The following is a 12,730-nucleotide window of genomic DNA, read 5'->3' on the forward strand; positions in this document are numbered from 1 at the left end:
CGTCTATATATGTGTAGACGGCGGCGTGTATGCAAGATGAGCCTCTGTTAGGCGTAGAGAAATAATGCGTATGATAGTTGTAGAGAAGATGAACAGTAGTCCTGGTAGGGAGAGTAAGCCTATCAAATCGAGAATCTAGGATAAGATATCCAATCTTCTTACGATTATGATTGCGTTATCTAATATCTAAGATATCCTAATTTGACTTGAATTAGGGTTTTCTTACTTAGGAGACAAGTAACATCTTCAATGCGTAGTATGTCAGACTAAGGACTACGCTCATGGGTTACGAGTATTCCGGTCCCTCTTGCCACCCGAGATGCCACAGGTTATAAGCCCAGAAAATCATATTCCCACATCCTGTATGTTATAGGGACCATTTTTTATTTTGTCCATACACAAAGAAACATCCATATATAGTTGGCATATTTATTTCACGAAAAAGGAAGAACATTCATAAAGGAATACAATTATGAAAATAGGGAAATGATATGCTTGGCATATTTATTTCACGAACAACAACCGCAGCAGGATATCTTCACCATTATCCAAGGAAACATTTGAACCAGCTTGCTGAGAGTTTTGGGTGCCTCTTAAGTCCATCATTGTAATCTATATAGACGAAACCAAATCGTAAGGTGTATCCAGAAGCCCATTCAAAATTGTCCAGCAATGACCATGCAAAGTATCCCTTCACATTTACACCATCACTGCACAAAAAAGGCGAATTTCAAATGTAAGTATGTCTAGTGTAGTGATAAGTAAAAGATATAAGTTAAACCTTATTTAACTTTTAAAAAGAACTTACTTGATTGCTTTTCGAAGATAGTCGAGGTGGTGGTAGTGGTAATCAATTCTGTGGGTATCATTGAGGGATTGCGGAAGTGACAATGTGGGATCATCGAACTCGTCAAGGCCTGCAATATAATTAATTTTTTATTTGATGTTTTTAATTGACGAAGAGGCGAAGAATTATAGATTCATCATTTCATTCCTATCGATTCAACAGATTGCTAAATGTTTGAGAGTTCCCATCTAGTTTTATATGTAGATCACGTATAGATGTCAACTGCATTTTACACCATATACATGTGAAGCATTAATTATTTAGTTAATTAAGGTTTAAAAATAATTACCGTTCTCAGTAATGTAAATGAGCGGATTATTATATTTGTGCTTTGCGTAGAGTAAAATCTCTCGAATGCCTTTTGGATAAATAACTAGCCAGCTTGAAGCAGCCTGCAACCCCAATTTATGAAGGTAAGTTAACTAAATGAAAATCAATTACTCTTTGAATGCAAATAGTTTAGCTAATTGTTCGATGCGTACCGGAGGACCAATGGGGACTCCATTAAGCTCGGCTGCCACAACATTTAGGAATATGAGATTTTAAATATTGTGATGAACTTCAATTACTCAAATTAAATAATTGGTTTCTCATTTTGTACTCACTTGATTCAAAAACGCGAGCATCGGTCAGGAAGCTTGCATTTGCAGAATTATTATGAGGTTGATCGCTTGAATAGTGAGTAGTATAATAATTCATTCCAACAAAATCAAATGACCCTTTTATTAACTTGGATTCTTCTTGTGTAAATTTAGGTAATCTTTCTTTAACAAGAACTTGCATACTGTGCGGATATTGGCCGCTTGTCAATGGCTCCATAAACCTACATAATCATTGAAATTTCATCAATAAATTTTGTATTATTATCATATAAATGAACACTTAATTGGGTTGATATATAAGTTTGGAATTAATAAACTTGCCATCCAAACATAAAATCCAAAGATCGATTCGCAGCATTCCGATGACGCGTTGCGTTAGAAACCGGCACAAACCAATTTGTCGCTAATGTTATTCCTATCACGCCTTCTTGAGATGCCTGCACATCACCAACCAAACTTGATTAGTTACGGTATGAAAAAAGGTAAATTAACCCTATCTCATTAATTTAATATTACAACATTGAGTATTAATATGACCTGATATTTAGTCTTGTACACTTTAACAGCATGTGCATGAGCGAGGAGGAAGTGGTGTGCTACTATATAGGGTTCGGTAGCCGAATCACCGCCGGTGCAGTTTAAGTTCTGCCAAGCAGAACATCGCCCGGGTGCTAATTCTCCTGATGCATAGCCAAAAGTAATAAAAGTATATGGCTCATTTAGTGTGATCCAATGCTTTACCCGATCGCCAAATAACTTAAAGCAAAGTTCTGCGTAGTCCCGAAAATGATTGCTGCAACATGGAAAATTAAAAATCAGTTGCATGCTGATTTTGAAGGTTTACGCATTATAGCAATATACATTTGAATATCTAAACGATCAATCGTCAAGAAGATAAAGAATTATTATTAATTAGAGAATCAAAGTCTACTACTTACACAATTTGACGGTTTAAGAAACCACCATATTCTTCTTCTAAGGCTTGAGGAAGATCCCAATGAAAGATTGTCGCATATGGCGTTACACCTGTGCATTATCAATAAAAGCAACACGCTTGATTATATAACATGTAACTCTTAAATGTATATATGTACATGTGTGTGTGTGTGTGTGTATTTGTAAGGTGGGATGATATATGAGATTAAGCAGTTGCATCACCTTTGTTTAGGAGTTCATTGATGAGATTGTTGTAGTATTGTACTCCTTCCTTGTTCACACCCCCACTTAGCTTTCCATCTAATTATATAATTAAAATTAAGAACATAAGCAAATACATTGGAAAGGGGAACAAAATAGGTTAAACTACATATATTATTGGTTATATTACTCAGAGCAAACATCATGCATGGACACACTACTTCGTCCCAACTAATTAATGCGAATGCGGATGATCAACTTACTTGGTAACAATCTGGACCATGAGATAGAGAACCTATAAGCATCCAATCCCATATCCTTCATAATCTTTACATCTTCCTATATAGAATAACGCAATATGTATTATAAGAAAATGCCTCATCTTCAACCTCCTTAATTTTCTTAAGGCCGTAAATTCTTTAATTCTCCTTATACTATTGAATAATTCAGGACTGGAGAACAAAGTTAATGATATTTTTGAACCTTATAGCGGTGGTATTGATCATCAGCCACGTCCCCATTGCTTCCATCAATGACTTTTTCTGCAATTAACCATGTAAAATTTTCATTATCTTCATAAACCTCATGGTTTAGGCCTCGTCCCCCATCAATGTCTAACCCTTGTAAAGGTTAAGAATAAATCTGTATTAATCAAGGTTCAATTCAATCTGGCACCGGTGTAGGTACCTGGATACTGGTGGGTGAAGTTATCCCATATGCTTGGTCCTTTACCACCTTCATCCCATGCACCTTCATACTGAAATTAATTTACACATATAAGGGTACAAAATGAGCATGTTAGTATTTTCCTGCATGTATGTTAATAGGTCTGACATTAAATAAAAACCCTAACAACTTATTAAGTGCAGAAACACAAACTTGGTAAGATGCTGAAGCTGAACCAAATACAAAGCCTGATGGAAAACTGCTTCTGTTCAGGGAAGCACTGCTATAACGACTAGGTATAACAGCAGTAGTTTTACCATCTCCCGCTGCAAAGCCAGTTAGTAGTAGCACACCCAACAGCAGTGACTGTAACCTCATTGCCATTGCTAATTAGAGCTTTTGGTGAACGGGAATGGTTGTGGCCTTCCTCGCATGGCGTTTATATAGAGAAAGTATGTACGAGGAAAACATGTAACCCTTAATATTTAATTAAGAACGTGGATCAATACAGATAATAAATAATTAGTAAAAGTATAGATTGTGAATAAGTACCAAAAGTCTTCGATATCAATTGGCTAGACACCTTCGCAACATTATAAATAATTTAGAATATCACGAGAATATAGCCCTATATAATCTAATCGTGATAAGGTCATGACTTGCATAGTTGCATTAAGTTGCCCTACATAATCTAATCGTGATAAGGTCATGACTTACATTAAGTTGGGAACGTGCACATAGCGTACGTGAAACTTAATATCTTGGAGATTTCAATGAACAGATTATGGTGATGTGAAAATTTTATTAGGGATGGGGTAAAAAAAGCAGGGGGTGAAAGTCTATTTCTTCACGTTTTTCCTTCAAACCTATTGAAATGTGTAACAAGTTAAGAGGTATTGTACATACAAAAACGAATTAAGTACTTGTTTGTGGGAACTGGATATACTGGTTTGTTCATATTAATGTTGTTCCATATTTTGTAATTATTTTAGAGTTAGATATGTTTAATTCCAGCTTGGAATTTGACAATTTGTTAAGGAAATTCAGCTGGTCTCAGTAACATAATAAAAGACTACAAAAGTGTTCTAGAAGGCTGACCACTACACCAAAACTGTCAAAAAGTGGATTGAAATAGAGATGTATCCCTATGCTAGTTTGGAGGGTTCGCGCCTAATCCATTGCTACAGCAAAATTGTCAAAAAAAAAGTAGTTATATTGTAGAAATTGTCAAAAAGTGGATTGAAATAGAGATGTATCCTTATGCTAGTTTGGAGGGTTCACGCCTAATGCATCCCTACAGCAAAATTGTCGAAAAAATTAGTTATATTGTAGTTTTGATAGCAGGCAACGGGAACAAAAAGGTTCCATAGTTCTGGTTCTAGACTTCTAAGAGAGTAATTAGAATATGAGAGTGTAAAGGGTAAAGTTTTAGTTCTAGTTCTGTACTTTCTTGGGACAAAGGTTTTATATACACAAATTCACACATCCATCTTGAATAAAACTTTTTTTTATTTTTTTTTATTTTTAAGAAACGTCTGCGATACAAGAGAATTTTATTGGTAACGAAAGAAAGTTACATCTAGTTAAAAGGGACATAAACTTTACCTCTCAAAATACAAGGAAAAAAAGAAGCTTTAATGAAAAGAACTTGGACCTAACTTTAATTTAACCAAATACTACCATAAACTATTATTTAACCTAATAAACTTAAAATTTAATCTTAATGACAAACTATTCATATACCAGCCCTCCAAACTTGCCCCTAACGGAAAGCCTATTACCTTATTAAATATGAAGGTGATGAAATGGCGTCCACCATCCCCACTTCCATTTTCCACTGCCGTCCACCATCCCACTTTCATTATTCCAACTACCACACGTGCCAAACTAATAAACAAAACCAACTGTCCTTTGTTTCACTATGGGTATGTAGAAAACTTGATTTTTAAAGTGAGCTTTAGATGATTTTTGTTTTTTTAATTCATAAAATATAGCTATTTTTGTATGTTTTTCTAATTCATAGAATATTGCTATTTTTGTATGTAAAAAGATTTCATGGTCCTGCAATTTAATTTCAGTCAAATTGTTTATTTATTTTTCGTTGCTCAACACAGTTTTGATACATTTCTCAACAGTCCTTATTTTTCGTTGCTCAACACAGTTTTGATACAGTTCTCAACAATCCTTAGAGATTTGTAATTTGCACTGTAACATGCGCAATACTCTCTTCGGAATCATACGCGCATGTGTGTGTATAAATGATGACAACAAATTTCCTTTTCCTTTTTTTTTTTAATACAAGAAGCAAATGTAATTTGTCTTACATCAGAAGTGACCAAAACAGAAGCAAACCATAATAAGCAAGAAGCATATGGTATCGGGTACAAGCTGCAAAGATCATAAGTATCAGGTAAATACAAACTAACAAGAAGCATATGGTATCGGGTACAAGCTGCAAAGATCATAAGTATCAGGTAAATACAAACTAACATATATTAAGATCCACATAACAGAATACTAAGTGATCAAAACACTAAGCATCGGGAGGTACAAACCAAAGTATGACCAAACAAACTGATCGAATCATCACCAAATCGGAAAATTCATTCATACCAGATGTGGAATAATTATTAAGTACACTCGTAAACATTTATTTAAAAAAAACAAAAACAAAAACAAAAAATTATGATAATTCTTGTTTCCACAAAGATGTTCAACGCTAATATACTATTGTCATTGACGGTATGTAATTAAAACTCCAACGACTCTTTTTGGTTACAAAAGGCTCTAACTAATTCATTCCCCTCTTTATCCGGGTAAACTTAAAATTTAATCTTAATGACAAACTATTCATATACCAGCCCTCCAAACATAAAAGCTCGCGACCAAACTAAAAGCTCAACACAATAAATTTTTTTTTCAAACTTGCCCCTAACGGAAAGCCTATTACCTTATTAAATATGAAGATGATGAAATGGCGTCCACCATCCCCACTTCCATTTTTCACTGCCGTCCACCATCCCACTTTCATTATTCCAACCACCACATGTGCCAAACTAATAAACAAAACCAACTGTCCTTTGTTTCACTATGGGTATGTAGAAAACTTGATTTTTAAAGTGAGCTTTAGAAGATTTTTGTTTTTTTAATTCATAAAATATAGCTATTTTTGTATGTTTTTCTAATTCATAGAATATTGCTATTTTTGTATGTAAAAAGATTTGATGGTCCTGCAATTTAATTGCTGTCAAATTGTTTATTTATTTTTTGTTGCTCAACACAGTTTTGATACGTTTCTCAACAGTCCTTATGTCAATTTTTTTTTTCCAGACACTGCTCCTGACGGAAGAATCCCGAAAGGGCCATGAATACAAAAAGGGAAAAAAACGTATTTATCAAAGTATTATATGTTTTTCAAACCCACAAAAAAAACACCATAAATTTACATGAGAGAGAGGAGAGAGAACAGAGAAGAGGGGACTGAAAATTTCATGAAGTTGAATTCAACCAGTTATACATAGCCAAATCAAAAGTAATCCATATATAGATTATACTATTAAATAGCAGTATATAAGACTACCATTTTTTGGAGAAAGAGGTGCGATCAATCAAGATTCAAGATTGTGTTATTTTGTCAAAACTTTGTCTTTATTTTGTTCATGTTCAAAAATAATCTGAGTTATTTTAGTTTAATTTCTGAAATAGTACGGGGTTATTTTGGTTCAGTTTCAGAAATAGCGTGGGTTATTTTGCTGTAGTTCCCGAAATAGCGTGGATTATTTTTGTTCAGTTTCAAATATTGTGTGGGTTATATTGTTGTAGTTATAAAAATAGTGCATTTTGTTCCCTTCAAGAAATAGTGTGGGTTATTTTGGTTCAGTTTTCAGAAATAGTGTGTAATTTTGCTGTAGTTCCAAAAATAGTATGAGTTATTTTGGTTTAGTTTTAGCTATAGTGTTGGTTATTTTGCTTTAGTTTTAGAAATAGTGTTTATTTTGTTCCCTTCCACAAATACTATTATGGCTCAGTTTCAGAAATAGTATGCGACACACCCCGACCCGAAATATCCACTAGGACTCCGAATCGAACTGTGCTGGCCGACACCTGGAAGGTGACGAAGCCATAAAGTGTAGTGATGTGGAAGATGTGAATAAATTTAAACCTAAAAGTGCCTAAATACAGAGTGAGCTGTGAGCGGGAATGAACCCAATTCACACGCGATGACATAGCATAAGTACAGTAAAGTAAAATAGAGTGAGAATTATACCATCGATGGTAATCGTCTACACCAAGATTTGCCAATAATCCTCGTCGGTACGAAACTTTGCTACTAGAACCTGGGGGGGCGAAAAACAAAAGGGTGAGTAGGCAAAAACAAAACTTTAGAAAACACAATTCTCTTTTCTGAAAGTAATAACCCCTTACTGTAAAACTCGTATAATTTCCCATAAAATAATAACACGTAGGTACATAAGGATAATGCTTAGAAACAGTGAAAACAGAGGTATGCCAGGTCAAGATGTTCAACCATAAAATGTGTAAGCCAGGTGATACGAATCAATGTAAAATAGTATGCCAGCCGGAGTCACCTAATGTGACATGTACGGCTAAATCTATAGCTCGTCAAGTATGCCTGCACACGAGTCCGAACCACCTATTGTGGTCTGTACGACAAGGCTAGTGTAGATAAGTACGCTCAAGTGCTACGATCACGTGAAGGCTGTGCAAATAATCGCGGGTCACCTACGAGTCGAAACCACATATTATGGTCTGTACGACAGGGTTGTGCACCAAACTTGGATCCAAGGTGAGCGTGCGGTGCAAGAGGTGAACATAACGTGAAAGATGTGCCCTGGCCACGGGCGGGAGCACTAACACCGGGGTGCAGGATAATGAGCTCTAAATGCATCTACGTATAATCACAACAATACATTTCACTATCATCAATATATATCACTTGAAGCTTACCTGAGCGTCCGCAATGTCAAACAACAACATGCATATATATATTCTAAAGCATATTCTAAAATGTAATGCAATTGACATGGCATTTAAAATCGTAAATCCATTTAAAACATTTCTGGGAAAATGTAGAGCATATATACGTATATAGAAAACCAAAAGCCCACTCACCTAGAGTTCGCGCTACAACTCCCTTGCACAAATATCAAGGTGTCACGAACAATCGTCATCTAGAACAATTATCAAATAACGTCTCAGAATTCTTATCAATAGAACAATTATCAAATAACGTCATCTAGAACAATTATCAAATATCAAGGTGTCACGAACAAACCCTAAGTATCTCATATCTAGAGCAAAGCTCTCACACTATCTCCCTCACAAATACTCTCAGATAAATACAATCAGTGTGGACGTAGCCCAAACCTTGGGGTGAACCACCATACATCTTGTGTTATTTACTTTTCTTGCAAATTCACGGTCGGATTTACGTTGTTCCAAGACATCCGGTTTTGTGCATCAACAGGAACCAAAACTCTCTGATTTTTGGCTGAAATGGTGGATGGGAGGCCACATGAGTGATTTTCAAGTGATGGATGGTGGTGATCAACGAGAAAAATGGCAGAAATTCGCCAGATTTGGAATCGGGTAGAAACTGGGTTGCGCACGAGTTGAAAGGGAAGGGTTCATGATCCCGTGCATCTCACTCCTCTCTCTTTTCTTCCCTTCTCTTCCTCCCATTGGTCCACTAACCTCCTCCATTATGTACCATATATTGGGCCTCAACTGGGCCTCATGAAAAATACTTGGGGGACTTAGCCCATCACTTATGTATTGAGGAGCGAGCCTTTATTTTATAAAAGGGACTCCCTCACCGTCATTGGAGAGCATCAACTCTAGCACCTTATTCATGTATTGAGGAGCGAGCCATTATTTTATAAAAGGGAATCCCTCACCACCATTAGATAGTATCGCCGCCTACTGAGCAACCGCCTCACCGCGAACATCAACTCTAGCCCATCATTTATGTATTGAGGAACGAGCCCTTATTCTATAAAAGGGACTCCCCCACCGTCATTAGAAAGCATCAACTCTAGCACATTTTGCATGTATTGAGGAACGAGCCCTTATTTTATAAAATGGACTCTTTCACCATCATTAGAGAGCATCAACTCTAGCCTATCATCCATGTATTGAGGAGCAAGCCCTTATTCTATAAAAGGGACTCCTGCACCTTCAAACGCCGCAAGCTGAGCCAACCAAGGCAACATAAGTCACGAGCCGAGCAGCCTCGCAGCGTGTGCTACTTCTAGTTGAGCGTCATTTCAGATTGAGCACTGCCTCATATCGAGCATCAGTTCAAGACAGCATCCAGTTACTTCGGCCCATACATGGACCGAATTTTAAGTCTCCAGCCAAAAAACTCTCCTGACTGAAGACTTGGGGGACTACTGTTTATATCATATTTAGGGCCTCGTATTTAGACCTCGTATAAATACTCAGGGGACTAAAATGTAATTATGTAATAAAGGAAGAGGCAAAGATGTAATTAGGGGATAAGCCCTTATTCTATAAAAAGGCCTCTTCACCCTCACGAACCCTAAATCTCTCCTATCTAGAGCAAAGCTCTCACACTCTCTCCCTCACAAATACTCTCAGATAAATACAATCAGTGTGGACGTAGCCCAAACCTTGGGGTGAACCACAAAGCTTTCCCAGAAAAACCCAGAAACATAAAGATCCAAATCTCAAACACTCCTCACAAGCCCAAAGGGAAGATAAAGGTCGTTTTTTTTTTTTTTTTTTTGGGTTTTGGGTTCGTATTCAGGACACCATTTGTCAAACCAACAACACTTCCTACACTATCTTGCCGGGAAAAGACCCATCCGCCATCGTCCCTCCACCGACCCATCGAAGACCCTTAAAGGGTTTTGCCGTGATATTCTTCTCCGTCATATTTCTCTTGTCATTGGTCACATTAGTTATCCACCAAAGACCGGGGGCGCCGCCAAAAACAGTGACAGGACAACCAGATCACCACCACCAATACCGGCCAGCTTCAACCAGTTTAGAGACGAGGTCGTTTTCAGTGCTTAGAGGAAAATTAGAAAGAGTATCGGACAAATTGTACCCTTATTTTTCAGAGGAAGCTTCGTATAATTGGACAAATGCCATGCTTTCTTGGCAAAGAACTGCATCCCATTTCCAGCCAAAAAAAAAATTCGATAATGATCCCAATGAGGAAAGCAAAACCAATTACAAAATCTGCACTGCTCTTTGCTACTACAAGGTCACAGGAAGAAACAGAATGGTACTGCTAATGCGAGGTGCTGCGCTACCGTCACCGCCGCCATCGAGGGCGCTCTCTCTCTCCTCCTTTCAGTCGTCCCACTGGCGTTTGATCTTCCTCAATGAAGCATACCGCCATGATTTGATCCCTAACTCTGCCGACATTAATCGGACCCCCACAGCTAGAATGGCGTGGTTCAGTGGGAAAGTGTCTTTGGGGAACTTTCCCGATCTTGCCGGGGCCGTGAAAAAGCTCCAGGAGAGCATTAAGAACATCAGAGAAAGCCGAATCCGGCAATGAAGCTTTAGGATTATGGCCTTCATCTACGAATTGGATTATGTCCTTTCTGGAGCAACAAGATGAGGAAAGTAATGTTGAATCATCAGAGAAAGCCGGGTCTTCTAAGCTTCCACCTAAGGTTGACAAATCACCTGGGGGAAACTGAACCTCTACAGCTCACATCTACAGTTGAGGAGAAAGAAGGGGCCAAAGCTGAAACTTTGAAACAGTAGTATTGTGGGGACGATAATGCCGCCTACACTGAGGGAAACGACATCGCAGCCGTTGGCGACGGCGATGAGGACGTCGAGTTCGTAGCAGTCGGCGCTCCACACCCATTGCCGTGAAATGCACAACACAAATCAAAGACGGTTCCGGTTCTGCTCCGCCGCTGCCGGGTTCCCTTCTTTCCTTCCTAAAGAGGTCAAAGATATCAAAAACCTGTTTGTCCAAGAACTTTTCGAGAGAAACCCTCTGCCTGTTTTTGGGGAATGAGAATATGGGGTGGTGGATATTTTCTATGCTGCTGCAAAGAGCAAGAATGTTGAGTTTTTCAGGCTGCTTTTTTTACTTTGTGGTTTTGCCGAGGTTCATCTCTCTCTCTGAACCCCAGAGTGCTTACTGCTAGAATGCTTACTGCCACTAAGAAAAACTGTCGGAATTCCATTGCCAGCAATTGCAGTGGAGAAGTCGGAACACCCTCAGTGCCACCGCCATGCCACATTCTCCAGCTGTTTTGCAGCTCCTTAGAATAATAGAGAAACTGCTTTTTTGGAAAGTGCCAAGCGGAAAAGCAACGAAGAAGATAAGTTTTCTTCAAATTCATATCCTCTTACTGGAAACCACATTATCACATGCATCTTGAGATATTTTATTCCTATCTTTAATAATTCCAACCCAAAACTACATTGTATATAAATAAAGGGGGGACAGGGTATCGTGGTTCTGGTACAAAGTAAGAGATCTTAAAGTTTGCTACAGCAAGAAAAACTCGTGCTTTCTCAAATCAGGGATATTGCCCTGCAGAATGCCCATCCTCTTCACCGACAGACAAAAAAGTTTATACTTTGGGTCTCTGCTCACAGTTTCACTACTAGAGCAATGATAGACGAACAGAATAATAAAAGCAAAAAGCATGGCTACCCACTACTCAATCAATCTCGGAGATAATTGCAGAAAGCGAAGAAAAGAAGAAAAGCAAAAGATCTTCCTATTATTATGAGTCATTCTGTCTGCCAGATGAAAAGACAGAGATAGTGCAGCAGAAAAACACAAACAAAAGCAAGGAATAAACACCCACCCCACCAGAGTGATGTGGTTTACTTTCCTTATTCTTGAATGATGTAATTTATCTTTCTTATCTCTCGGAGACATCAGTATAAACCCCATCAGAGGGTAGTAAAAAAAAAAACGGCAAAGCCCAAAAAAAAAAATGCGCTGGAATGTTGTGTAGATGGCGAAGGCCTATAAGCCCAAAATAGCTCCAACCAGGCGATCAAAAGTAAGCCCAATACTCCATGATTATTCGGCAACCTGCCGCTATTACCACCAACCAGGTGACCAAAATTACGCCCAGTACTCCAAAAATTATTTGGCAACCTGCCGCTATTACCACCAACCAGGTGATGAAATGTACAACCCGTACATTAATATCATTTGGCAACAAGCCATTCATGCCACCAACCAAGTGATGAAATGTACAACCCGTACTCTCCTTCATGCCACCAACCAGGTGATCAAAAGTACGCCTAGTACTTCTAAACATACATGAGCATTACTCATGTCATTCATACATAAACATTCATGAGCATCACTTATGACAATCATACATAAACATTCATGACCATCATTCATGTCAACATTCATGAGCATCACTCATGTTAATATTCATAAGTATCACTCATGACAACATCCATGAGCATCACTCATGTCAATCAACATAAACAT

The 12,730-nt window shown here is 37.8% G+C and overlaps 1 protein-coding gene across 1 annotated transcript; it reads right to left on the reverse strand.

Annotated features, from left to right (window-relative positions):
* Window positions 1–409: 409 nt before the first annotated feature.
* On the reverse strand, window positions 410–3,736 carry LOC139194042 (beta-glucosidase 13-like). The gene is made up of 13 exons (XM_070818190.1): window positions 3,466–3,736; window positions 3,274–3,343; window positions 3,070–3,128; window positions 2,850–2,925; window positions 2,608–2,685; window positions 2,388–2,475; window positions 1,987–2,242; window positions 1,771–1,886; window positions 1,453–1,670; window positions 1,330–1,361; window positions 1,137–1,239; window positions 809–917; window positions 410–710 (listed from the first exon to the last, which is right to left on the reverse strand). The coding sequence occupies exons 1-13, from the start codon at window positions 3,634–3,636 to the stop codon at window positions 545–547; spliced, it is 1,542 nt and encodes a 513-aa protein (XP_070674291.1). The 5' UTR covers window positions 3,637–3,736; the 3' UTR covers window positions 410–544.
* Window positions 3,737–12,730: the final 8,994 nt, after the last annotated feature.

This window comes from Malus domestica, chromosome 03 (assembly GCF_042453785.1).
Source record: "Malus domestica chromosome 03, GDT2T_hap1".
Lineage (NCBI taxonomy): Eukaryota > Viridiplantae > Streptophyta > Magnoliopsida > Rosales > Rosaceae > Malus > Malus domestica.

Coding starts and splice junctions, on each gene's coding strand:
- LOC139194042 (XM_070818190.1), bottom strand. CDS start 3,636: ATGGCAATGAGGTTACAGTCACTGCTGTTGGGTGTGCTACTACTAACT. Junction 2,476..2,607: donor CAATGAACTCCTAAACAAAG/GTGATGCAACTG, acceptor GATAATGCACAG/GTGTAACGCCATATGCGACA. Junction 1,671..1,770: donor TTGGATTTTATGTTTGGATG/GCAAGTTTATTA, acceptor ATGATTATGTAG/GTTTATGGAGCCATTGACAA.